The sequence below is a fragment of the Lissotriton helveticus genome, chromosome 2_2 (genome assembly GCF_964261635.1).
Source record: "Lissotriton helveticus chromosome 2_2, aLisHel1.1, whole genome shotgun sequence".
Classification (NCBI taxonomy): domain Eukaryota; kingdom Metazoa; phylum Chordata; class Amphibia; order Caudata; family Salamandridae; genus Lissotriton; species Lissotriton helveticus.
In genome coordinates, this window is record NC_136060.1 from 164,365,586 (window position 1) to 164,392,932 (window position 27,347).

General features: G+C 40.2%; 1 protein-coding gene across 1 annotated transcript in view; it reads right to left on the minus strand.

The window, feature by feature from the left end:
- GRXCR1 (glutaredoxin and cysteine rich domain containing 1) overlaps nucleotides 1–27,347 on the minus strand; it is a 489,812-nt gene that overhangs the window by 62,204 nt on the left and 400,261 nt on the right. Inside the window, exons 2-3 of the mRNA XM_078678876.1 lie at nucleotides 15,295–15,534; nucleotides 10,585–10,650 (exon numbers count right to left, since the gene is read on the minus strand). Coding sequence (XP_078535002.1) covers nucleotides 10,585–10,650; nucleotides 15,295–15,534 — 306 coding nt within the window. The remainder of the gene's footprint in view (nucleotides 1–10,584; nucleotides 10,651–15,294; nucleotides 15,535–27,347) is intronic.

Here is a 27,347-nt window from a genome sequence, read left to right on the forward strand (position 1 = left end):
ATGGCATTTAATATATAAAGCTAGGTCTTCTTCCTAAAAGGAAAATCGATGGTTTGAGCTCCGGCAGGATAGTCTTTCAATTTTTAAATCATTTTTACTTTGAAATATGCGTACAATGATAACATTGACATGGCTGCCAGGTTTCCTAGGTCAATGTGTGATGTGCTTTTCCAGCCCAGGATTTTTTCTTTAAACTCTGGGAGGTTTTATAATGGAATAAACAAGACTACAAGTCCCAGATTTCAAAGAAAAAAACTGGATTGGAGCAGCACATCACGGTAATCTGGGAAACTTGACAGGGTTGCATTGAGCAGCACTCGTAATTTTGTAGCAGCCTTTTCCTCTTTGTTCTCATTATTTCTTTAAAGAAAAGCCCATGCTGTAATCATCTCCTAAAACAAGATCCATTTGCATGGACTGCATGTCCGTTTGGCTCTGGATGCTCTCACATTGTCTCACCTAGCAGCACATACAATTTCTAGCCTGAGAGACCCCTATACTCTTTTCATTCAAACCACAGTGAAAATGTGGTCCCCAACAGCCTGCTTTGAGAGTACTGAAGAATAGTCCTAACCTGTAAAACACACACATATTTCACGTATTGCACAACTTGCTGCAGTCTTCTCCATTGGAAAAGGTGAGTTTTAAAGCAGAAACCAAGGTTAATATCCCTCCAATCTGCAAATGAAAAGTTATACTTTCTCCTCTCTTTTCTTAATGCTATATGATTACAAGACCTTTAAAATGCAACCTTAGCATAACACCCACCTTCATCCAATCACTACTGTGCGCGGCAGCTCTATCCTTCACTAACTCTAACCCCAAAATCCCTGATAGCATCTTGGGGTTAAAGGAGACCCTTTAATAGTTAATTTTTTTCAATGTTTAAGACATTTATGAACATTATGAGAATAACGTTTCATGATCAACTGAAGGTGCAGGTACAGTAAAAGTGATTTCAGAACAAAAGTTCTTGTAGAAATGGAAGTTACAGAGACCTCATTTATATGTCTTACTCTCCTGTTTTTCTACAGAGCTGCCTGCCAACTCTTCGGTGTAACTGATCACCTTCTCCTTGGGAATGATGTATTTGGTGCTGCACGCCTAGGTTGCATAGCTGTCCTCAGTGACACCTTGACAGAGAAACTGAAATACCTTGGAAACATGTTTCTGGGCACTACAAAAAGTAATCCCCAGTAGAGGAAAACCCATATGAAATTGGGCATAGTTTAGTAATCTACCCAGGGTATCAAGTGGATGGTAGAACATGTCATCCTTTTAAGGCTAACATTTAGGCTATTATGGATGGAGAAATCCCAAACACTCAGGCCCATGCATGGGCAATCTTGGACCTCAATGACTTGTACAGGAGCTTTGTAGAGATCTTTGAGTCTATCACTACCCCACCCATAGTGTTGATATTTATAAAGCAGTCGAAGAAGGTCATCTGGACTGCAGATGATTAGAAAATGCTGAACCAGCTGAAGATTACTTTGGGTCAGGTAGCAGTTTTGAAGCAACCGACATCCATAAGCACTTCATTTTGCAAATGAAACCTCCGTCAATAGGATTTACTCAATTCTTTCCCAATTCAATGAGAAGGGTCTATAACTTTCATTGGTTTTTATTATCCTTCAGTTGTTATACATAAGAAAGAACTTGGTAACAATTGAAAAGGGGTGCTTTGCAATCATGTAGGAATTGTAGAGGGTCCATCCCTACTTCTTTGGGACAGTCTTTACCATGGAGGCCCTCAAATAGTTCCTGGCCCAAATTCCAAGGGTGGGCATTCAATTTACATGGATTATATTCAACAGTTGAGTACAAGACTACTTGTGGGAATGTGGATGGACTACTGAGGACGGTCAAAACGTTTGAGTAACACAATTCTTACTGTACCTCTTCCTATCTGAAAAGGCCATTCTGTAAGAATTAATGTACCCAAGAATCCGTGCCTGTTATACTGCTTTGCCACTGCTAATTTTTTTGCCCATGACAGTTTTTTTCTTTTGGTAAAGGTTTATGGGGCCCATAATCCTAAGCACCTAAAACATACAAAAATTGATGCTTCTCAGGAATTGCCATTGGGTGTACCCTGACAGACGACACCCTTCATAGTTCTATCATTCAGTAGTCTCAAGGGGTTGGCATCCTTAATCCTGTTGCACAGGTCCTGAATAATGTCAGCATGAGTATACCATTTGAGGCCCAATAAATGCACTCAGAGATGCTGCGACTGGCTAGGGCACATGGGACTTTCTCATATTTCTTAAAGTGTGTTTATTTGAGATGTTCACAACCATTATGAGCATACTTGTTTTCAAGAATGAATGTGGTTATCGAAACATATGCTTTGTGGTGCACATGTTAGGGTTACCCACAAATCTTAAAGAACATTTATTTAGGAAAATAGACAATTATATGACAGAGAATTGATTCTACTCATATGACACAACCAAAGTCCCCCTTTTCCTTCTAGTTTCTAGGGCACATAAGATTTCCTGACGGAACAGCATCTCGGATTGTGTATCTATCATCTAAATGTAGACAGTTCCCACCGCATTGCATTCTGTGGAGAGATTCCACTCTGAGGAAGTAATCTGTGCTCTACCTGCCCTAGTTATAGACCTTTGGGCCTGAGCCTGCATAAACCTCCTGCAGTTTGTGCTGATAGAAGTTGCAGCGTGATTTGTATTTCATCCTGTATAGGAGCCAGCCTAAAGTCCTGTTCAACACTCTGCTAACCTGCCATCTTTTGTGAAAGCCCTCAGGCAGACCATTATTCATAGGTGTTTGGTTTAAGTGAAAGGGATGAAGATTGAATGATTACATTTGCGTTGCATCATTTTTACTAGTTCAACTATACTTTTTCATAAGATTCTGTAATGCAACTTATCTTATGAATAACTTAATTTTACACCAATTGATTCTATGCCAATGGGTGAATCTGTGCCAATGGACGTCTAGATATCGACCGCCCAGCATGAAAGACCTTTCGCATAGGTAACCTGAACTGCCCAATCGGCTATGCCTTCATAAATGCTTGCCACTTAACTGAAGTAGAAGGGTTTGAAGTGCTGCAAAGTGAAGGCAGTGATCAAAAGCCCCTACGATTATTACTCAGGATAGCACAAGGATCGGAAAGAGATAACAAGGTCCTGATGCAGATAGAACAATTTCGACACTTACCTACTAGTATAAGTAAGGATAGTTTGAAATTTGTTAACGAGCTGATGATTGACTATGTGTCTCTCAGTAAATGAGGGGAAAAAGAGAATGTTCTAACACTATATGAACAGGTGATTGAGCAGTTGGTAAGCTGTTTAAGGATACTTGGAAAGCAAGGATCTGCATCCAAGAAAGGATGTAACGAGAAGGGGGAAAATAAATGGTTGGTTTAATAATGAGTGTAGGAGCCTAAAAGGGAGGAATTAAACGAGAATCTGGAAAAAACGATTAAGGCTGGGGACTTCTCTTTCCAAAAGATAGAGGAAACCATTCATTCCCAAAAATTAACTAAAGCAGCAGGGCCAGATAATTTCCCAGCAATCATTCTAAACATTAATGTGGATTGGTGGGCTGGTCTTTTGAAGTTAACTTTTCAAAATGTTTTTACTTCTGGGATTTTCGTGGTAAGTTGGACAGGGGCAATAGTTAGACCAATATATTAAAAGGAGGATGCCACACAGCCCCAGAATAATCGCCTTATTAGCTTGCTGGATGGCGGAGAAAGTATTTTCTAAGATATTGCTAGGCGTAATGAAGGTGAAGGCCTGGGTAGAGCAGAATAACTTTTTTTTTAATACTTTTATTAGGAGTTAGTGCATTATCATACAGCCTAAATATAGTCCATTAATACAATGCATTGGCACCCCTCTGCATAAAGAAGAACAACCATAACAATGAACATCACAGTAAATCATCCCTAACAGGTGCCATTCAGTGATCAGTATATAGCATACATGTACATGACTTTTTCCACTTTACCCAAACAGATGCGGTATTCGGGTATTCTAGGTCTCTTAAAAGCGCCCCTCACAACAGTGACTCATTCAGAATCTATTTCACCCTGAGCCATAAAATATTCTCTCAAAGGAGCCCAGATATTTGTGGGTCTAGAGGTTGTCGGCAGTTCTTCAGCATGCAACTCAAGCTGTTCGCGACAATACACCATGTCCTTCATCCACATATCTGTTTTAGGGCTTATCCTGCTGTCCCACATAAATAAGACACGCCTCTTCACCAACAGCAATTACCTTTTCCAATATTGAAACACCGACTTACACTGCCATGCTAGATGTAAAAAGTCAGCTCCGCCTCGACCACATCTCTTGCAGTTATTCGAGTCCCTGAGTCCTATCTAATGTGATTTATCGGGAGTGAAATATACTTGATGCAGAAACTTCAGATGGATAATTCTCAAATTACTATTCAATGTCAATTGGCCGGTCAGCATATAAATCTGCTTCCACTCTTTGTCAGTGATCGGGGAGGCTAAAGAAGCATTCCACCATTCCCAACTCTTGTCCAGTCTAGGGGCGGTTTCCCCCTGTGCCGCTTTGTATAGCTTAGTTTTCAGCTTCTTCCTAGTCGGCGTGACTATCACAAATTGCAATGCCAGCAGCGTTTCCGGTTCGTCAGGAAAAGTGGTGTAATGGTCTTTTACCGCACGTCTCAGTCTGTAGCATGTGTATTGAAATAATAGTGCAGGATTTTGTATGTAATTTAAATCATTCCCTGTGAGGTACTGTCCTCCCGGATATAAGTCACCCAAGCTCGCGATTCCCGCCTCCTTTAGAGCAGTTAGAGCCCCATGTTCCTGAGCAACAGACATCGCTGCGTGTCCAGCAAGGGGTAGTGCCGGAGCGTACAGAGGGAGTTTGTGTGTCCGCCTGCCAATCACCTGCCAGGCTGCTATAGTAGTATCTATTGTGTTAATCTCAATCTTAGGCGTCCGTCTATTAGAGTGCGAGATGACACCTCTCAAAGGCACAGGATAAGGGTCCCCTTCTTTTACCGCCACATGTGGGATAAAGTCATGAGGCTTAAACCAAAAATACACATATTGGGTCTGTGCACAGAGGTAGTACACATATAAATCTGGGGCATTGAACCCCCCCTCATATGTCTATGTTAACGTGTGCCAGCTAATTCTAGATTGTTTATTCCCCCACACTAATCTCATCAACTGGGTTTGGACTGTTTTACAAAAATGTTTCGTCAGCTGAATTGGGATATTGCAAAACAGGTATAGAAATTTAGGAAGAATAACCATTTTTATTACCGCAATGCGATCTGCTAAAGACAGCGGCAAACAGACCCAACGATCAATCTGCTGTACTAACGTGGTATATGCCCGACCATAGTTCTCCCTGATCACCACCTTGGGATCCTTTGTACCCAAATCCCTAAATATTTGGCTGGTTCCATGGACCATACCAATGGATAATCTACCTGTGGTGACGCTGTAATTAATGTTAAGGGAATGATGACAGATTTCTCCCAATTTATCTGAAGTCCTCAGAATAGGCCAAACCTGATATATTCCTGGGTAATCGGGGATAAGTATCGCTGCGGCTCTCGAATAAAGAGGACCATGTCGTCCGCATATAGGGAGATCGCAACCAGCCGATTATTACAATTAAGGGCAGCAACCCTATGACATTGCTGGATTTTGCTAGAGGCTCCAGAACGATGGCAAAAAGTAGGGGGGACAGAGGGCAGCCTTGCCTAGTGCCACGCTCTTTGGGAAATGTCTCCGAAGTGAACCCACCCACTTGGACCCTCGCTGAAGGGTCTGTATACGGAACCTGAATCGAGTTTAAACAGGAGGGAACCCATTCTATGTAACATGCGCAACATATACCTCCATTCTATAGAACCAAATGCTTTTGCAGCATCTAATAGAACTGCAACAGCTGACAAATCAGGATTGAGCACAGGGAACATAGCAAAGAAAGTACGTAAATTAAGGGTAGTGGAACGTTCTGGGATAAACCCGGATTGGTCCGGAAGCACTAGAAGCGGCATAAGGGCTGTATTTTAGTGGCCAGTACCTTTGCTAAAATTTTTGCATCCAAACTTATCAACGATAAAGGGTGATAAGAGTCGCACTGCGCAGAAGGCTTCTCTTTCTTTAGAAGAGTGATGATTAATGCCTGACGTTATAATGGAGGGAGATTCCCTGACTCATGAGCCTCTGCATACATCTCCTACATGTCTAGCAGATGTGGTATAAGTAAATCCGCATAAGTCTTATAAAACTCTGCTGTGAGGCCATCTGGGCCAGGTGCTTTGTTATTAGGCAGAGATAAGATAGCTTCCTTAACATCATCTTCATCAATGGGCTGACTTAAATATTTTCTATGTACTTCTGAAAGCCATGCACAGGCCGTGTCCTCTAGGTAGTCATCTATAGCAGCCTCATCCATCCCACCCCGTGTGGTGTACATAGTTGCACAGTCACTTTTTCTTCCTGTTTCACTATTGTTTCCCCTTCTTTTTGTAATATAGGGCTATCAATCCTATCACGCAGTCTAGCAGCTAGGGTCTTGTCCGGCCTCCCGCCCTCACCATAGGCCCTGTCCACATGACGCTTGGATAAATATTTCACTTCTGTATCTTCTAGAGTCTTATGTTCTTCTACTTGCTCATGAATTTGGGCTAGTATGTCCATGAACAGTGTAGTCTGGTATTGATTCTCGAGTGCCTCCAGTGTTTTCTCAATTTTATTCAACTGACCTCTAATATCTTTGAGGTTCCCCGCTGATGTACTTATACACACCCCTCTTATCATCGTCACCTTAAAGCTTCCCATAAGGTCGCCTAATTGTCCACAGACCCTACGTTAATTTCAAAATATTGTATGATAGCAGCTCTAACTGTCTCATTGTAGGTTGGATCCAACAGTGCATCTGCCCTAAATCTCCACGTGAATGGACGGTGCAGATTAACAGGGATGGCAATGTCGAGAACAACAGGGTTATGGTCAGATAGAAACCTCAGGAGTGTATGTACTCACTCCACCCACCCATTGGCTTCCTTATTTAGCAACCAGTAGTCCAGCCTAGACCAACTGTTAAAAGCTGGGGTTATGTGTGTACCCTCCAAGACTCCCTCATTTCTCAATCGCCAGATGTCCAGCAAACCCAGTTCTAGCATGACATCTCTGATACACTGTGCAACTTTAAGCGTGCGTGCTCCCACCGGTTTAGATTTGTCTACTTGTGGGTTGAGATGGGTGTTGACATCGCCCCCCCATATGATTGCAGCCTCTGGCCAGGTGCGTAATACATTGAACATTTGCAGAAAGGGTGTTGTGTCGTCCACCACAGGGCCATACATATTTACCACTGTCACCAACGCTCCCCCCAGTCTGCCCTGCACCATAGCCCAGCGACCCTCAGTATCTACACAGGTTAACGCAGCCGTGAACAGCACTCCATTTTTAAAAATAATAAAGACACCTCTGACATTGGTGGAATAAGACGACGCCAGCTGGCAGGCCGCCCACCTTGCCTTCTGTGTGTTTGCTCAAGTGGGTCTCCTGTAGAAGAGCAATTTTCACAGTATGTCTATCCAACTGCGCTAGTACTTGCCTAGTCTTCTTAGGTGTATTCAAACCCCGAACATTCCAAGTTATACATTTATACATTTCCCCCCTCTTCTTAGCGGTCATCAGAGCAGTAGTTCCAACTTAGCAATCTATTCCACATGTACATATAGTTACACAGATCGTATGTATCATTATAGTCCCAATCACAGTACCTTCATTGTAAGAAACTTAACCATCTCCTCCCTCCCCCCACCCACTTCAGCATCCCCAATTTGCTAAAGACCTGCCCCTCTGAAAAACCTGTATCTGGGCTCAAATACTAGGCAGCAAAGGTCCGGCTCCGTGACCCTCACCAACCATCAGCACTCACATGCGATCAATCCCCGAGGGCCCTAGCAGTGCTCCTGCCACACAGTGCACCGCACTGAGTGTGTCTTTACTCACGCTTCGATACCTCACAGTGGGGACTCAAGGGTATCAGCATGCGGGGGGCTCCAACAGGCCCACGGGTAGGCTCCACAAGGCAAGCGACCTCCTGTGTATCGACCGGTATGCGGCCCACCCATCAGGCCGAAGCCGGCTGCTCACGTACCAAAGCGACCCTGCCATGCTGCGCAGGCCTTCCGCTTTCCCACTGCAGCAACCTGTGCAGTTTCTCCTCACCGCGATTCCTGTACAGCGTCGCCGCCGCACTCGATTCCCCCTTCTCTGCCTTCCGATCAGCCACAATTGCCTCAGCAGATATCCGCCTCGCAGCTGAGGGGCTCGGAAGACAGCTCCGCCACGCTCACATGGTCGCCATTTTCACAATGTCTAGAGCCCACTGCATTGTCTATTATCACCTCCATGTGCAGCTACACCGGAAAAAACACATCGCCAGTACGCCCAGACTGTCAGCAGTAAGCCCCAACACGTTGTTTCGATGGATGGCACAGTAGAGGCAGGATAGTGAAAGGATAGTATTCGGCAGCCGGCAAAGCAACACTACAGTGCTGCCATCTTGATGATCGCCAGGCCACACCCCCGTAGAGCAGAATAACTTGATCCTGACAGTGCAAAGTGTTTTTAAAGAGGGCCACTCAACAATAGATTATTGTCTTAGCTTATGGGCAATGCCAAAAAACACAATCAAAATAAGAGGTAGATTGTTCTGCTGTTTTGTTGATTTTAGAGCTGCCTTTGATTTAGTTGATCGTAAGCTACTGTGAAATGCACTCGCAGAACTGGGCCTGTGTAATCCTAGACACCCTGGGGATGCTAAAATGCAGATAAAGAATGGATTACGCTAGGGTTTCGTTCTGGCCCCACTATTCTCTTTAATTTCTTTATTTCCGTCTGACCTACCTAGTATATTACGCAATGCTGGTGTGCTAAACCCTAAGTTGGAGGGGGCCCACATACCATGTCTCGTATACACTGACGATCTAGTGATAGTGGACATGACAGAATTATGGTTGCAAAAAAAGCTGGATATTTTGTATGATTACTGTTTAAAGAAAAACTTCACAATCAATTCAGAAAAAAACTAAGATAATGGAGCTGGGGAAAGGACAGAAAGGGATCATTTAACTGTAAATTGGGAGAGGTCAAAGTTGAGGTGGTGGACCAATATAAATACCTGGGCATGTGGTTCGATACCAAACTGTGGGGCATATCATCAAGGGCATTAAAGCGGCTATAATCTTAACGCCCTATCAGCAAGGTCACGCTATTGCATGAATCCTTGCCTTAGTGCCCTTTCCCTCAACGCCAGCTTTGAGATGAAAAGTGGGCGTTCCTTCCCAAAATAACTGGAGAAATGTCGCTAACCGACATTTCTCCAATTATCAAGCTGCACGCTAACATGCATAGCGATAAGAAAATTAGCGCTAACCGCAGTTATTGCTACTTTCCTTACGCCTGCTTGCAGTCTGACTTAGCCATGATATCCAATGGAAGGTGAATATCATGGCTGAGTCTGACCTGCCCCATCATCAAGCTGAGGCCATAATTTGTGCGATTATCGCTGGTATCCAGCGATAATCGCACATATGGCAGCTTGCGCCTGGAATGTTATCGCTGTTGAGATAAGCGTTGCTGATAGCATGCTATCTCAGCGATAAAATGCAGCGTTACCAGCGATAATTATACTCGCGCTAAGCGTACTGAGCGATAATTATCACCAGGACTTGAGTAGAACGATAGTCAATGCTTAGGTTACATCGCGGTTGGACTATACCAAAAGCTTGTACTTAGGGTTGCGTGCTTTTCTAATCCAGCGCCATCAAACTATTCAGATCTCTGCCGCTCGATTCATTCTCAAGATTCCCCCTCAGTCTTTGTTGTCTGTTCACCTACGACACACCTTCATTGGCTCCTGAAACAATAAGTTGATCCACTTCAAGTCGCTCATCTTTGCCTTTAGGGCCTATACTCACGAAGGTCCTTTCTAGCTTAAGAGCCAATGTAAGCCCTACTGCCTTGTGAGATCTAATAACCTCAAACTATTCCAACTCCCCCTCATTCACAAGGCCAGAAAAGGAGACAGATCTTTTGTTTTCCTGGCCTCCAAGTTGTGGAATGCTCTTCCTCTGGTTTTGCAAGCAGCCCCTCTGAAGCTGTGTTCAGAAAGAGCCTCAAAACCCTGCTGTTTGGTTTCGGGCTAGAGGGCATCGAGCCTCTCTATGAGGTTTTCCTTGTTCTTGATCTTTCCGCTAGCACTGCGACCCCTGCTTGGAGGCAGCTGTTCACTCAACAAATTACTTGTATAATGGCTTGGACCGCATTCACTATTACAAGAAAGTGGCACCCATCACGCTCATCTCGAAAATACGAGCCTCTCAATTTAATTGAATGTGCAACTCTAAGGAAGGAATTACAAGGTTAGCTATATTATTCTAATTTCTCTATGTGCGTATAACATCCCTGATAATTTCAAACATTTTTCCAGGGCCCATAGAAAAGCAATAATTTGTCTGTATGTTCAAAAGCTCAGGTAGTAGTGAATATGATATTTAATACAGCAGATTCGACACAAAAAAAATAGTTACCTCGATTTTTGTTAATAGATCTTGTAGCTCACCAGATTCATTCATTGCCAAAATTTTCTCTGCGCCCTGTTGAAAAAATGTAAATTTAATTCAAACTGTTTTAAGTGGGTATTGAAAATATACATTTATTCCACTTCTTTAAAATGTTTTTATATCAATGTGTGAGGAAATAAAGACCATTTCCAGTCACTGAAACTGTGGTGGCTCCTTCGCTAAGGTGGAAGAGCTTCACCCCACTGCTCTCACAGCAGTCGAAAGAGGAGAAATAAAATTATAATAATGCACTGTTTTTATCATTTTATTTTTCCTACTGCAGTGGCTCAGTTGGTGCGGAGCTATGCTCCGCGCCAGAGCACTAGCAGCGAGAGGAGTGGTAATTGTACACTCTCTAAGTGCGCATGCCGCTTTGGCCGGCCCGCTGGGTTCTCCACCCAGGATGCATTACAGCCTGCATGCAGAACATGCCCAGGCCCCCAACCCCTGTCTTAGCACCGAACCACGCCGATCAGACCAATCACAACTCTGCATTGAAGCGTTGTGTTTGGCTGACGAAGAGGACCGGTAGAGGGAGCGGACGGTGTAAGTTGCGTTTCCAGGTAAGTGCTTTTTGTTTTCTTAAATCATTTTTATTCCTTCATCCCACTCCCGTCAGGTAGCAGCCGCTACTGCACCAAAGTCAGCTTCATGCCGTAAGATTCTACAGTCAGATTACACAAGTTTGTACTGTGGTCATTACTTTGAATGATGCATTAAATATTAAACAAAATAAAGATAATTAAGTGAGCTCAAAAATCAAGTCTCATGCAGAATAATAACAACATTTTCAGAGTGGGTAAAGCATTCTTGGGATGTGCCCCATACCAGAATGTTTTCTTTCATTGCCATATGTTTGAATACAACGGGGTGCACCCCCTAACTTCAAAGATCCTTTGCTCCTTTCATTGCCATATGTTTGAATACCTGAGGGTCACCCCTTAACTTTACGATCTTTTGCTGCTTCATTGCCATATGTTTGAATACATCCGTGTGCAGCCCCTTACTTTAAGATCCTTTGCGTATTCTCAACTTGATCCCGAAACCTCCGTCATCGGGCATCCATAATGGGAACCTTCTTGTTCTAATGAACATGTAAATAACATTAGCCTGGTCACGACTGTTGCTACAAAAATAAAACTCTTTAGTTCATTTTCATTTTTAAAAGCCCTCAGTTACAAAATCATGTCTACTCCTAGGCTGACTTTCTCCAAACTAATCACTGAGACTTTATGTATGATATGGACTGGCTCTGTATTACAGTTATCTTTTGATCCACGATCTACCTTTCATTGAGTAATACAATTGCTGGTCCTAACCAAAAAGCATTATAGACCAAGGGCCGCATTTAGAGGTGTCTCGTAACAGGAGAACTGCCAAACATTGGTGGCGCAACAGGGGATCTACCACTTGCTCTTCCAGTGGGAAACCACCTGCATTGAGCAAACAATGATGAAAATGTTGGTGGACTACCCACCCTATTTATGATAGCTCCTCAGAAATAATGTCTAGAGTGTTTGACCTGTGTGGGCCAAACATGCACCCCTTGGGCTCACAAACAGGAAAAGTGCAAAAATGTCTGCAAAAAGTTTGGAGCATGCAACAAACCTCACACACCTCAGGCAACTCCTAGAATACAAGGGACTATGCTTTGTTTTTTTACCAGGGTTCCTGATAGCATACCCCCAAATAAACCCCAAAATTGCTGACAGGTCCTCTACACTGCAGTTAATTGGCTCATTCGCTGCCAATCTTTTTTCCGCTGCAGTGGCTCTTGCCTCTGCTGAGGTGATAGCCACTTCATTAAATAGAACCCACTAACCTGGTAGATAACTGTATTTTTTAGACTGGGCAAGCAGATCCTTTCCCTTTGCCTTCCTATACATATGGCAGTTGGTCCACCAATCACGAAATTAGGCCCTGAGAAATTCAATTACAGATGTGTGGTAATGTCACAGCTGCCAAAAAGTGGCAGCTCTGTTGTATGCCAATCTTTCACTCCCCCTGTATTTCTGCACCTTGGTGGTCCCAAACAGGAAATGTGCAAGAATGTCCCTGATGATCACAGACGTTGCCTGTCATCACTAAACAGAAAAGTAGCAACAGGTTAGCCATGCCTTATCTCTTAATTGTCATTGAAACAGTTCACGTAAAAAATACCCATCAACCCTATCCGTTAGTCTAAATTGGGCTCCGTCCATAGCCTGGCAGAGGCTGGACAAGTTGAGGTGGTGACTGCACTGTCCTTGCTGTTTGGTGGACAGCCCAACATCTCAATTTTACAAACTTAGTGGGGAATATTTGCTTGTGTGTGAACCACAGAGAACTTCTAAGAGTCATTAGTATGCAACATTGTGTGCTTGGTAAGTCTGTGTAAAAGGTGGTGTGTGGTATCTGGGTGTTCATTGAATTCATGTAAGGTAAATATGATAATTCTGGAATGTTTAATGTAAGTGCATTCTGGTTAAGTGGGGGGTTCAACCAGTATCAGTAGTAAGACTCACTTAGAGACTAGGTTAAACTAGGGAATAGATCATAGTATTTGGGGCTCATATATTGAATTTAATGAGTACAATACTGTTTAATGGTCTTCAACGTTGTGAACCTGATATTAATTTGGAGTCTCTGATTATATTTTCAGGTTTTCCTTTGTTATCGTGTTGGCTGGCAAAATATAATCCAGATTTTTTTTCCATATACTGTTGCATGGGAACACTGTGGTTGTGTTCTATTGTAGTAGTTTAAACTAAGATGTCCTTGAATGATTTATGCTGAGTATGGTACTTTTTAGAGTGCCAAAGAGTGATACTATTATGTTCATGATTTCTAGTTCTTTTGTGGAGTTTTCTTAGAGTGTGTAGTATGACAAAGCTAGTTGAGAAAGTCCTTTTAGACCTATCAGCCTTATGGTGGTCTTCCCCCAAATTTTTTGCTTTCACTCCTCATATTTTGCTGAATTTGTTTGTTTTTGTTGTCCTTAGGATCCTGCACACTTTATCACTGCTAACCTTCGCTAATGTGCTTGTGCTGTACTATCTCCTCTAAACATGGTAAACATGGTGTACACCCAAATGGTCTATTTATTTTACTTGTAAGTCCTTAATAAGGTGGGTACTACGTGTACCCAGGGCATGTAAAATAAATGCTACCATGGGGGCCTGCAGCACATATTGTGCCAACCACTTTAGCAGCCCTTTAAAAATATGTCTCAAGCCTACCCTTGGAGTCTGTATGTGCAGTTTCAAACTACCATTTTAACCTGTAATAATAAACCATCTGCCATGCCTAAACGTTCCTTTTTAATACATATAAGTCACCCCTAAGGGAGGCCCTAAACAACTAACAAACTGGCAGGATGCAGAGTATTTAAAAAGTGGGACATGTACTTTTAAGTTGTATATGTCTTGTTAGTGAAACACACTAAATATGTTTTTTTACTTCTACAAGTACAACCTCTCCCTTAGGATAATATTGGGTTACCTTATTACCCTTATTAAATGAAAAAGTTTGATTGGGAGCAGGTATAAAATTCATGTTTGAAGTCGGAGGAATTTCAATTTAAAATCCTCTTTAATGGCAAAGTCAGATTTTAAGTTACAATTATAAAATTGCCACTTTTAAAACGTTGATATTTTCTTGCCCAAACCATTTGGGGCCTGCAGCCTTTTCCTGTGTCACATGACCAAGTATAGTTGGCAATTGGCCTTTGTATTTTCCTCCCAGATAGTATCACAACAGAGTGGTCACCTACCACACTTGCACTTCAAATGCACTGGCCCAGCTCACATACTAGCCTACTGTGACCACCAACAAACTGGGACCAGATCAGGGGGAGGAAATACCAGATACAACTGTAGGTGGAAACTCCATAAACTTTTCCCATTTCAAAGTGGGCACCAGATATAAAAAGGATTCCTGCAGACCTCTCTTCAGTACACTTCTGGAGATGTGGATGTTACAAAAGAAGGATGCCCTGCTGCTTGATGCCTGTCCTGCTTACTGAGAAGAAAGACTAGGCCTTTACTCTTCATCTCAGGCTTATGTAACTCCAAGGGTCAACTGACCATTGGCGGCTGATGAACTTTGAAAGTGGTGGAGCTTAAGACCAAGTCCTGAATATACTGTGCGATAAAGGGTAGCAAGTGAGCATGACTGCCACAAGGGAGGTTCATGTAAAATCTTCTGCTAAGAATATATATTTTTAATGGAGTAAAGTAGTGCTTATTTTAGCACAATGTCTAAAATAAATTGATCATAAATCCCCAAAATGTTCGTTCTTTGTGAGGGGCCATGCCTGGGTCATGAGTGCAGTGCCCATATTGTTACCCTTGTGTAGTGCAGTGCCCCTCCTTTCTACAACAGGAAAGGAAAAACTGAAACTGAAATAACAGAGTGTTTGGAAATTGCTTTCATTTTGTGGCCACATTTTAAGGAAGTTACTAGCCACTAAAGGAATTTGCTGTTGTTAGGAAGAAATAGGGAAAGTGCCTAGACATTTGTAAAGTCACAGAAGGACCATTTGTCTTTAAGGCTACATTAAACTAATAGTTTTAGAATATGGACAGCCAAGATATCTTGTTTTCTTAAAAGATCAAAAAGATTGACATTTTCACCCATATGCATAACCGCTTATAATACACTTTGTAGCAAGGCAATTCGAATTAGGTCAATACTTACTCCAAGGTAATGGCCATCAATAAATACAACAGGTAGCGATGGGACTTCGGATACCCTCCTGCATCTTTCATCCAACTCTTTTCCATAGTCAATATTCAAAGCAATATTTTTCTCTTCGAACTTTACTCTATGGTTTTGGAAGATTTTTCTCACCAGCTCACATCTTTCAAAGGTTGTTCTAACCACTCGCAGGCTAGTGGTGTAGATTACAATTCTTCCAAATTCTAGATGTGTGGATGGCTGCAGAAAAAAATTAGATTTTTTTATCTCATATCTTAGATCCATATAAACAGTGCGTTCAAATAATGTATTGTCTGTTTAAAACAATAGGAGTAAATAAATGTTTTCAAGTTAACGATATTGTTAATAGGAAATAATTTGTGAGACCTTTTAGACATAGTACCCATAAAAATCATGAGAGAAAAGTGTTTTATTTTAATGACGGTTTGTGCCAGAACAGGATCAACATTTTTCACATCACCTTAAAATTCTGCACAATACCAAAAATTAGAGTGGTGCCAGTAATTCAAACCACAAGATTACCATTTTTCACGTTACATCAGATATTTCAGCACAATTCTTAAAAAGATGCTATCCGTCATTTACATTTTGACCAAAATGAGTTATTAGTCTTTCAAAATGCTCCTTTTACGACCATTCGTAATTTCAACCAGAGAATTTCAATGGACATCTCATGTTATTCCAAGAGAAAACAAACACCGGCAAAGCCAAAAAGGATTGATATCAGAGGTTTTATTTGGAGGTGCTGATGCACTGGTGGTATTGCGAGTTATGTTGGTGCTGGGATTGGTATTGTGAGGTAGAATTTGTGGTAACGGTATTGCTGGTGTGAGTAGCGGTGATGTGGTATTGTTTTTGGTGATGTGATATTCCTTTTGAGTTTTTTGGTGGTTATTGTATTGCAATTTATTTTAGGCTTTTTATAGCACTTCATACAGCTGACAGGTATGGAAAGTGCTTTGATTTCAGGAAGCCTTGGGTGCACTTTCAGATATATGTGGTCGGATGGGTGCTGGATGTAGAATGAGCTATGTGGGAGTTGTTGGTTGAGGTGCAAGAAGTTTTATCTTCCAGCTCCAAACATAGTGTGAATACATTGGTGCACATATGCCTCAAGAGCTGAGGAGAATGTGTGAATAGACACATGCCTACTAGTACATTATCTCAACTTCATGGAGGGGGCAGATGCCCAACCCGGAGACTCAATTAAGCAACCCATACTGTACTAGAACTGCATTTTTATAACCTTTAACCCTGACAAGACACTCAATAGGACAAAATGCATGGACATAGTGATAAAAACATGATCAGTGCAGAAATCCTCATTCACTACATCTACACCACTCGCATAGACCCAAGTGTTGTTATAAGTGGTGGAGAGGGTAATATTGGTGGTATTTGTATTGATGGTATTGGTGGAAGTGATGGCTATAGTGTGCATAGAGATGTTGGTATTAGTAGTTGTGGTATTAGTGGTTGTGGAAATAGTGTTGAGGGTACTGCTGCTGTTGATATTGGTGTATTGTTTTTGGTGGTAGTACGGGCGTGGATTGGGGGTTGTACTGGTATTGGTGGTAGTAATTTGGTGGCAGCAGTGTTTGTAGTGTTAGTGGTATTGGTGTGATATTGTGGTATTAACAGTTATGGTATTGTGGTAGTATTGCTATTGGTGATGGAATTGGTGGTGCTATTGGAGCTACTGTTGTGGCATTGATAGTGATCCTGTTGCTAGCAGTGGTGGTGGTAGGATTGGTTTAGGTGATATTACAGTGATATTAGATTGTGGTGGTTTTGGTTGTGGAATTAGTGATGCTGTTGCTACTGGTGGTGGTACTCTAGGCGATATTGACAGCGATATTGGTAGTTGTAGTTGTACTGGTTGAGGTATTAATGCTATTAGTGGTGGTATTTGGTGAGGAGTTGTTTGTATGGCATTTGCAGTAGTGTGGTATTGAGGAATTGGCAATTGTGGTTTGTTTATTGTGTGTTATTGAGGATGAAGATATTTGTGGTGGTCTTGATAGTGCCTGCTGCTTTAAAAAATATTGTTTTCTGTATAAAATGCACGCATGGGATTCATGAGAACTAATTATGACAACCATGTGATGGTCAATTCTTCTTTAGATGTAAAATAGTTTCTCATCCATTGCAATGCTATCACTCCGTATGAGTCACATTTCTACTCCAAATAGCCAAATGCTTGAGATGAGAGAGTTACGCCAATATATGAATAAGGCTGATTCAAAAATCCACTTTGTAAATTTTGTAGGCAGTCACTTTTGCATGGTCCACCCAGATATAAATATTGGAATGTCAAATCACCAAAAACAATGCAACAATTATGCTTCATGCAACCTTCCACCTCCATAGTACCACGAAAAAAAACAATACCAATATTATCCTTGGCTATCTGGCTCCAACCTGGTCCAGAGCTACCAGGGAATCCCATCCAACTTTGATAGTGTTGATTAAGTATACAACCTTTAGCACTATAGGTATTTTGTTATCACTTTTTCATTATTGTTCTAGTTAAGCATAATTATTTTAGACAAAATAGAAAAGTAACTGACCTCTATTTAGGACTATCTCAATTTGTGATAAGTTGTTTTCTAGGTTCCCTCATCCTCCTCATTTTCTTAAATGTATTCAGTCATGTATAGAGCCCGCAACTAGAAAATTACCTCTAGTTAAAAAACAGCAACAATGCACTTGTAATAGAATGACAATATTTTTCAACTTTGTATGTTTTCATTTCAGGCAGTGTGGATTTTAGCAACGTTGAGATACTTTCCACAACATTTTCTAGAATATATTCCTAAACTTTTAAAAAACAAAACAAAATATGTTCGGATTATTATGCCACATTTTGTAACTGAGTCTACAAAGGAGAATTTGAAAATAATGTAATCCTCAGGTTTTGTTTAAAATAGGTGCGCAAATAAAAACTTTATAAATGTACATTTCACATCCTGATGTACAGATTCAAGACAAACTAGATTTATGTTTGTATAGTTCATTTATGAATGGAGAAATTCTGCTGGTATTGTGGGATTGTCTCGGTCATACGTTAATGGTTCGGGGGCACAAATCTAGACATTTATGGGTGACAAACTATACCTAATACAATAATTTTCATAGGCTTATGATAATCACGTGCCTCTTGTTGCTGACGTGTATATATTTCATCCTGTCACAAGCGGGGTTAGGTGCTGGCTTTTGGCTGTGTGCAGCAGGGTGGGATGCAGAGCGTAGCCTCAACATGGATAACCCATTGTCTCAGGCATATATTCACCCTTGGAACCACTCTCAATCTTTGTTGACTTCCTTCATATACCTAACATGGTTAAGATGCCATCTTATGTCAAGCATACCAAGGATATTTTGAACATTTCAAGAGACAGTTTCTTTGATACTGAAAATAAACTACTAATAAGCCAGGATGTTAGAGCGCCCTCTAAAAGCATTCCCCAGGACACCACACAATGTGCCATAGAAGAGTTACTCTGTTCAGTGATTGGGAATATATTACATCAGCAATTTCTTTTAACTGAATATACTACTTTGGCTCTAAAAGCAAAACTTTAATAATTATGAAGGGGAGTTCCACTCTACCATCAAACACAAGTGAATACGATTGCAGCACATTTGCCCCAAGCCTAGCCTGTTTATATGTTCATAATTTCAAAATACAGAATATTTATTCAGATGATGTTCCCTATGGATATCAGATTCAATCATGGTGATGCTATGTAAATGATATCTTAATCATGTGGTCAGGGAGCACAGAACAAGTACAAGACTTTGTTGCTTCGATCAATGAACAGGGTGAACATATGCAATTCACACATACAACTGTCTCTTTTTTTGGATTTGAAGATTATTCCCAAAGACGGCTAGCTGGTCACAGCTTAATGTCTTAATGCGCTACTGAGATTCGATAGTGATTGAGTTCTTTTGGAGAATGCTTCCTATGCCATAGTAGAAACTGTCCGAAATTTTCTATCTGTGTAGCAAATTTGCCTTTTCTTAGTGGTCATCACCTCAGATTTTTCCTGGATCCTATTTCTTCTGGTATTATGACTCTGTATCCTGTAACACTGCTAATCAGTGTCACAGTGTGTGTGCTCTGGGCCTAGAAATGGTAGTAGAAGTAGTTTCTCAAAATTGGTCTAAAGAACTGTCATATAAGACCATTCCAGATGGCATTGAAAATGAATTTATGGCATCAACGTTAAATGTTTTATGGGGGCTTCAATGTGTAGTTACACCACCTACATATATGGCACAGATATATTCATAAGTCACCCCAAATGTTTGCTGTGTACTCTTACAGCGCAGGGTGCCAATATGAACAAAGTGTACATGATATATATATATATATATATATATATATATATATATATATTCATTGAAAAAACCATAGGTTATAGACCATATATAGTTAGGAATTAGCATTTACAAAACCTTGAAAATTCACTGAAAAAACCATAGGTTATAGACCATATATAGTTAGGAATTAGCATTTAAAAAACCTTATTTTACTCACACAAAACCAATGAAATTCCATATATAGTTAGTTGTACTAACTATATATCGCGCACCCGCAATCCACTGCTGATCATGTCACATATTACATCATTCATGACATGGTCAGTGACATCACTGATGACATCACTGATGACATCTCAAATGACATCACTGATGACATCACTGATCACATCTCAAATGACATCACTGATGACATCACTGATGACAACATCCAGTGACTGTATTTTTCTGTAAAGTTAAAATATGTCTTACATATTGAAGAATGAGTGGATGTATAAGTGTCTGGATGAAGGATTTAGTAGGTGCATGACTGACTGACTGTATGAGTGAGTGGTTAAATGTGTCTCATTGAGTGCATGGGTTAGTGACTAAACTGTCTTAATTTGTGCATCATTATGTCTGTTGTTCTGTAAACTGCTGCATGTGTTGATCAGTAGCTATATGAGTAACTATATGGGTTATTGATTGGTTGCCCAAGCATTTGTATGGGAAACTGGGAGTGTGTGTGGGTGGCTGGGAAGGTGTATGACTCTGTGCATAATGTATGGGTTCAAAAGTGCATGTGGAAACAGCTGTATGGGTGGTTGACTGTGTGCATGACTGTATTGGTGAGTGAATGGATATCTCAGTGCTACATGTCAAAGTAAGTACATATGTAAAACACAGTACATGTGAGAGTTGACATATATAAATAACTGTGCATAAGAGCCAGTGAATGTGTGAGTGGCTGTATGGATCATTGTGAACTTGTATCAGGGATTGTATAAGAGAGTAAATATGTGTTAGTATATGTTTGAATAAGTAAGGTGTGTTTAACTGTATAGTTGAAGAAATGGAGGTGAGATTGTTTCTTTGCATGACTGACTGGGTGTGTGTGTAACTTCATGGATGAGTGACAATCTGCGAGTCTGTGTTTACACTGAGTGTATCTAAGGTTATATTAGAGTCTGAAGAGGTTCATCGTATTATCACATGAATGATGTCATCAGTGATGTGATCAGTAATGTCAAATGAGATGTCATCAGTGATGTCATCAGTGATGTCATTTGAGATGTCATCAGTAATGTCATCAGTGATGTCATTTGAGATGTCATCAGTGATGTCATCAGTGATGTCATTTGAGATGTCATCAGTGATGTCATCAGTGATGTCACTGACCATGTCATGAATGATGTAATATGTGACATGATCAGCAGTGGATTGCGGGTGCGCGATATATAGTTAGTACAACTAACTATATATGGAATTTCATTGGTTTTGTGTGAGTAAAATAAGGTTTTTTAAATGCTAATTCCTAACTATATATGGTCTATAACCTATGGTTTTTTCAGTGAATTTTCAAGGTTTTGTAAATGCTAATTCCTAACTATATATGGTCTATAACCTATGGTTTTTTCAATGAATTTCATTGGTTTTTTAAAAGCTAATATCTATAGCTGTAAAATGTATTCTTCTTTAAATCCAAAAATATATTTTATATGTTTATTAATAATTTTTTTAAAATATTTTTTTTGTTTCGCTCCCGGTCCGCGAACCGGGAAGCTTCCCGTTAGCTCAATTAGATTCCGCGATCCGGTCCGCGAACCGGTAAGAAATCAACATAGTGACTGTATCGCGTTGCCGGGTAATGCGTCTTATGACGTACTGCGTTAGCGCACCCGGAAGTGCCCCGGGGCGCGGACCGAGGCGCGAAACGCAGCTCCCCGGAAGCGATCCGCGGTGCGAAAGCGCGACGTATCGCGTTGCCGCAAAATGCGTCTTGTGACGTATCGCGTTAGCGCACCCGGAAGTGTCCCGGGGCGCGGACCGGGGCGCGAAGCTTAGCGACCCGGAAGCTAACCGGGGCGCGTTCCGCAGCGCGTAACATGAGCGTGAGAGGTCATGTGACTTGTTAATAAAACTTTTCATTGGTTCATTTCACTTTTAGTTTCATAATTATGGAAGGCTATGTCAGGTGACCTAAAAATAACACTTTTCATTGGTTGAGAAGTATTGTTTTTTCCAAATGATGAAAACCCCTCCTTCTTTCCTCACTCTGACTTTCATCATTGTGAGAGGAAGACCTATTTTGCTTGTTGGAAGACCTATTTTGCTTGTGTGAAAATGGCTTCATTGGTTGCTTCAGCTGGTGGACCCCCACCACCACCTCCACCTCCTCATGGGAAGAGAGGACCACCTCCCCAGGTGATTACCAACACTGAGGAGGAAGATGAAGAAATGGATGAGGAGGGAGAAGAACCACAATTCCTGGAAGAGTTGCCCCGGGTTTCCAGAAAGAAAGCCAGTTTCATCTGGCAGTTTTTTTCGATGCCTCGTGGACAAAAAAAAGTCAACGCGAGGTATGTCACCTGCCTCATATGCAAGGAACAATTGTCCAGAGGGACGGATAAAAAATACAGTTATGGTAAGCACACCATGCATAGGCACATGACGAGGAAACATCCCCTAAATTACAGCCGGGCGGAATTAAGGGATATGCTGGACAATCCTAGACCAACTCCTGTGGCCAGACCAACAATACCGGTTTCTTTAACACCAGAGGAGGCACAGGAAACTGTGCCAAATATCCAAGAAAATTTTGGGCATATGATACATTTATGTATGCACTGTCGTGCATTATTAGCTTGTGGCAACATGAGCATCAATGCACTCAACCTTTCATATGAACACCATGATTGCCCTAACCGCCCCCAGTAATTTTTTTTGCTCCTGTTGAGCCCTTTTCAACGCCTGTTTTTTGTTGTTTCCCCCCCCAAAAAAACCAAAAAAAATATAAAATCGTTCAAAAAATACAAAAAAAAAAAAAATGTTCAAAAAAAAAAAAAAAATATAAAACAACAAAAATATAAAAAAAAAAGTTCTTTTCAGAACTACCTTCCCTTTCAAAAAAAATTGCTACAATGTTTAGCACTCTGGCAAGCTCTATTTCTTTTGGTTCGCTCCCGGGTTAGCTTCCCGGTACGCGGACCGGGAGCTAACCAAAAATTTTTTTTTTTTTAAAAAAAGTGTAAGTATAAGGAAAGTAAACAGAGAGTGATGTTAAAAGAAAGACAGCTATAGGGAGTAAAGAAGAGATACTGTTTAATAGATCTATTTACCGAAGAAAAGACAGAAGAGGGTATAATTGTGAAAAACAAAATAGATAACGAAGTGAAAGAAAAAAAAAGAGAGTATAACATTAACAAAGAAGAGTTTCTTGGAGAATGTGAGTGAATGTTCAAAATAAGATTAAAATATGGGGAATAACAGAGAGAAAAAATAGAAAACAGAAAACAAAAAATAACAGAAAAAGATTAATTGAAACAGCAAAGAAATGTAAGTAACATAGAGCCATATCATCAACATAGGCAATAAAAGTTTTGCAGCTTTTATTGGCAGAAATGTGTCGCTAAAGCCGCTTTTGCGGCAGAAAACTGCCGCTAAAACCACTTTTTAACCAGTTTTCTGCCAATAAAAAGAGCAATAATTTTATTGGCTGTGTTCATAATATTCCCCTTAGTGTGCTTCAACTACACAGAGAAAGCATTATGAACAAGTAGTGATAGAGTGATCAGTCAAAGACACTAAGAGTAATAGAGACGGAGTGAGTGAACAAGAGTGAGGAACTATGAGAAGAGAGGGACTGAGAAAAAGAGTGGAAGGAGTTGAGTAAGTAGATAATAGAGAAAGGAATGAGGGAAGTAGCAAAGGCAGGAAACTGAGGGTTAAAGAAATGAAGCAGTGGAACTAATAGAAGTTCAATGTGATAGAAATGTAACGAAAAGAGTACAAAATATTTACCTTATAATTGTTGTTAAATTACTCACTTTTTGTTTTTATACTTTCAATCTGTGAAAGAGAGAACAAACATTTGAAAAATATTAAAACATGTATTTAAAAATTACAAAAGACAAGGGCAAAGATTGAAGGACAAACAGTTTTTCAACAACTTTGACACTTACAGAAGCTTCTGCTTCTCCAGGCCCCCTACACAGTCCTAAAGATATACATTTTAAACTAACAGTATCTTGATGCAGATGAAGTGAGGCCTATCTTAAAACATGGTGCATATTTTGCATTGCTGTTGTTTCAGAAAAGTGTCGCAAGACACTAAAATTTTAAATAATTGCTTCAGGATGCCAATAAGATGTCTACTATCCAGAGTTTTGTTTCAGGTGAGGCCTACTCAGGGTTGCAGATGAAATTTCGAGTTGTTGAAGAGAATAGAGGACATAATACATGTGAAGGTCTACCAATGAAGTGAGTCATGTCCACTGTACTCTTCAACAAAGTCCAAACCTCCTATGTTTCCCTGGACAGACCTAAACTTGATCTGCACAATGTGATTCGTAATGATAGGAAACACAGGTGATCTAATTGAAATACATGCAATTTATTTTGCTCATTTCTCAATCACATCACTTGCGTTTCCTTTGCTTAGGTATCTCATTGTGCAGATGTAGTCTAGCATATGAAAGAATACGCAGAAGTGCAGCACTGCATGCAACAACTTTGACACTTACAGAAGCCTCACCTTCTCCATGCCTCCTACACAGTTCTACATATACATCATAAATGCAAACAGTACAGAATTAATTATACATGTTAAATGGTTTATTTTTGCTGTTCTCAGAATGTATCAAAATTCACTAAAAACAGTGACTTGAAGGTATTCATCATGTAACAGCGGGGAAAAAAAACACAATCAAAATGATTGTGTTTAAAAAACCCATACAACATCAGAAATCAAAATTCAGAACTCCTTAAAGTTAACTTACTTTCCATGACGTCCAAGGATGTCCTATGAACAGCTTACACTCTTTTGTGCTGTTATTACTTTCAGCCCGCCACTTTCTGAAAGAAAATCTCCATCGTTTTTAAAAACACGTTACATGCAATAAATGACTTCTTGCTCTCTACCACAATTTTCCACAAGGCCAAATCTTGTCAGAGCCATTTATAACTCTTGGATTTCTTGTAAGCCAATCCCGTCATTTGGCATTTCCGCAACTTTCAGAATTAAAATGTTGAAGATCATTTTCACAATCCTGGAATAGTAATATCTTCCCCTTCTTGCTCAGTCATGTTCTACTTTTCCTATGACACTGATACAAGCAGACTTACACTACCTCTATGACTACTACAATTATTTAATTCTCTACATCACTTTTAATCACAAAGCAATGTAAAACAGTAGACAGCATTGCAGACTTACATTCCCTCTACTCCATGTTTTGATTGGCTGCTTCAATTAGTTTATAAAAAGATACAGTTTTTCTGAACTCATTCAAAGTGCACGTATTTCTCCATAATGTCCAGTCCTATGGTTAGAAGTTATGTCTCTGAACTACACTTATCCTCAAGGCCAAATTGTGTAGGAGCCATTAGAACTTCTTGAAATTCCACAGAGCACATCCCGAGATTCTTTCCCTAAAATTTTGGTTTTAAAAACACCAGGTAAGAGTTTTTAAGGTCATACGGCAATTTTTTTTTGAAAATTAAAACAGAATCATTGCAGAATGACCAGCCATTTCTAGACTTTAAATAAGCTGTGTAATGTCCTGATGTTATTGAAGGGCCGTCATGATATATAATTGCTGCAGTTACAAAAGTCCTTCCTGATATTGACAACTGCGAAGCTACAAAATTTTTAATTAAAGTTGTCAATTTTGTTCCATCAGGCCTACATCGTTTGAACATTAAAATGACATACTGGCCATATGTTCGTATAAATAATGTGGACATCATTTCAGATTTACATTGGCTACACTCCATGTTGTGATCAGCTGCTTTTACTAGCTTATTAAAGGAGACTGATTTACTGTCTGGCAAAGTTAAATATATAAATCTTTCTGAGTCTACACTAGTAGTACTTGATACCATACAGTTCTCGCAGTCATGCTGCCATTGATAAGAAAGCCCAAACAGCTGATCTACATCTACACCTTCAGCATGTAATACATCAAGCATATACATTAAAAACTCCTGACAATCTTGCTGAATATTTTGAGAGAATTGTGTTTGGCCTGAACATCTGTCTAACAGATTTCGAATTTCAGACACACTTTCTATGTTTCTTCTATCAGTGGTACATTTCTCTAACACAGAATTTAACAAACTGCAAAATCTTTGATCAGAATTGACCACAATCTCTTCTTTTACATTTTTTAGAGAAAATAAAACATTAACTACTACATTAGCATAGCAGTTGACACCAGAACTGTTTTCAAACTGAAAACCAACAACATCTTCAACAGAATCCTTTTTGTTTCTGCTTGTAATTTTAGGTTCATTGTCTTTTTGTCTTTTTGCTACAACCTCCCCAGTATTGTTCTCATTTCTTCGTTTCCGGCCTACCACACGTTTCTCAAACAAAGGATACTGAGGCAAATGTGGCGCATACTCTCTTCTTAACCTATTGTATTCCTTAACACAATCTAGATCTGCACAAATGTTTGTGACATCACACTCAATCAAGTACAATCCCGATAAAGTTCTAACTCGTGACAATGCCACATATGCCATACCCTCCTTGAACACAGAACTGCCAATATTCACCAATGCACTGTCTACGCTTAAACCTTGCGATTTATGAATTGTCACCGCATATGCCAAGCAAACAGGAAACTGCTTACGGCGAACATATAAGTCTTTTACAAGCAAAAATCTAGCAGAACAACGACCAATTAGCTGTACTTCCTCAATGCCATCAAATTTAATTTTTAAAAATTCAATTCCATCTCTATTTCTGTATTTCACAAAATCAACAACATTACCCATTGATCCATTTACCAGACCTCTTTCAACATGTAAATTCCTTCTTAAAATTATACGGCAGTTCAAGCACACATTCAGAGTCTTTTCAAAACCTGCAGTTTTAGATATACTCTTCTCTAATGAATCCAATTTTGTTTTCAGATTCTCAGACAAAATAATTGTTGATCCCATATGCTCTACTCTATCAATAGCTTCCAGTTTCACAATCTCTTGCTTTTCTAAATGCAACATTTTGTAGTCAAATTTGGCACATTCTGCAAGAGTTGGCATCAAACATATTCCAGATTTCTTCTCAGTAATTTTCTGAAAAATATTCTCAGGCACAACATCTTGTTCTGGATATAAATTTGACAGTAATCGTGCATGTAAAGCTTCTTTCCCATGCTCGGTCACTTTTCCAATTCTAACATCTTGTAGAATAGTCTTGTAAACTTCATCCTTCGCCTGACGCATATTTTCATGCAGTTCAGCATAATTGAAGTTTAACCATATATTGACGTTGCCAATGCTGCCTAGGCACTTCCTGGTATCTTCATGCGTGAGCATTTTGAACACAGGTTGCCCTTTCACTGGTGTCAGCTGCAAAAGATCTCCGAAAACAATGATGTGTTTGCCACCAAATAACACATCATACTCTGTTTTGAGAACTTCTTGCATCCTCAAATGCACAAAGGCAAGCATGACATTGGAAACCATGCTTACTTCGTCAATGATAAGAAGTTTCATTT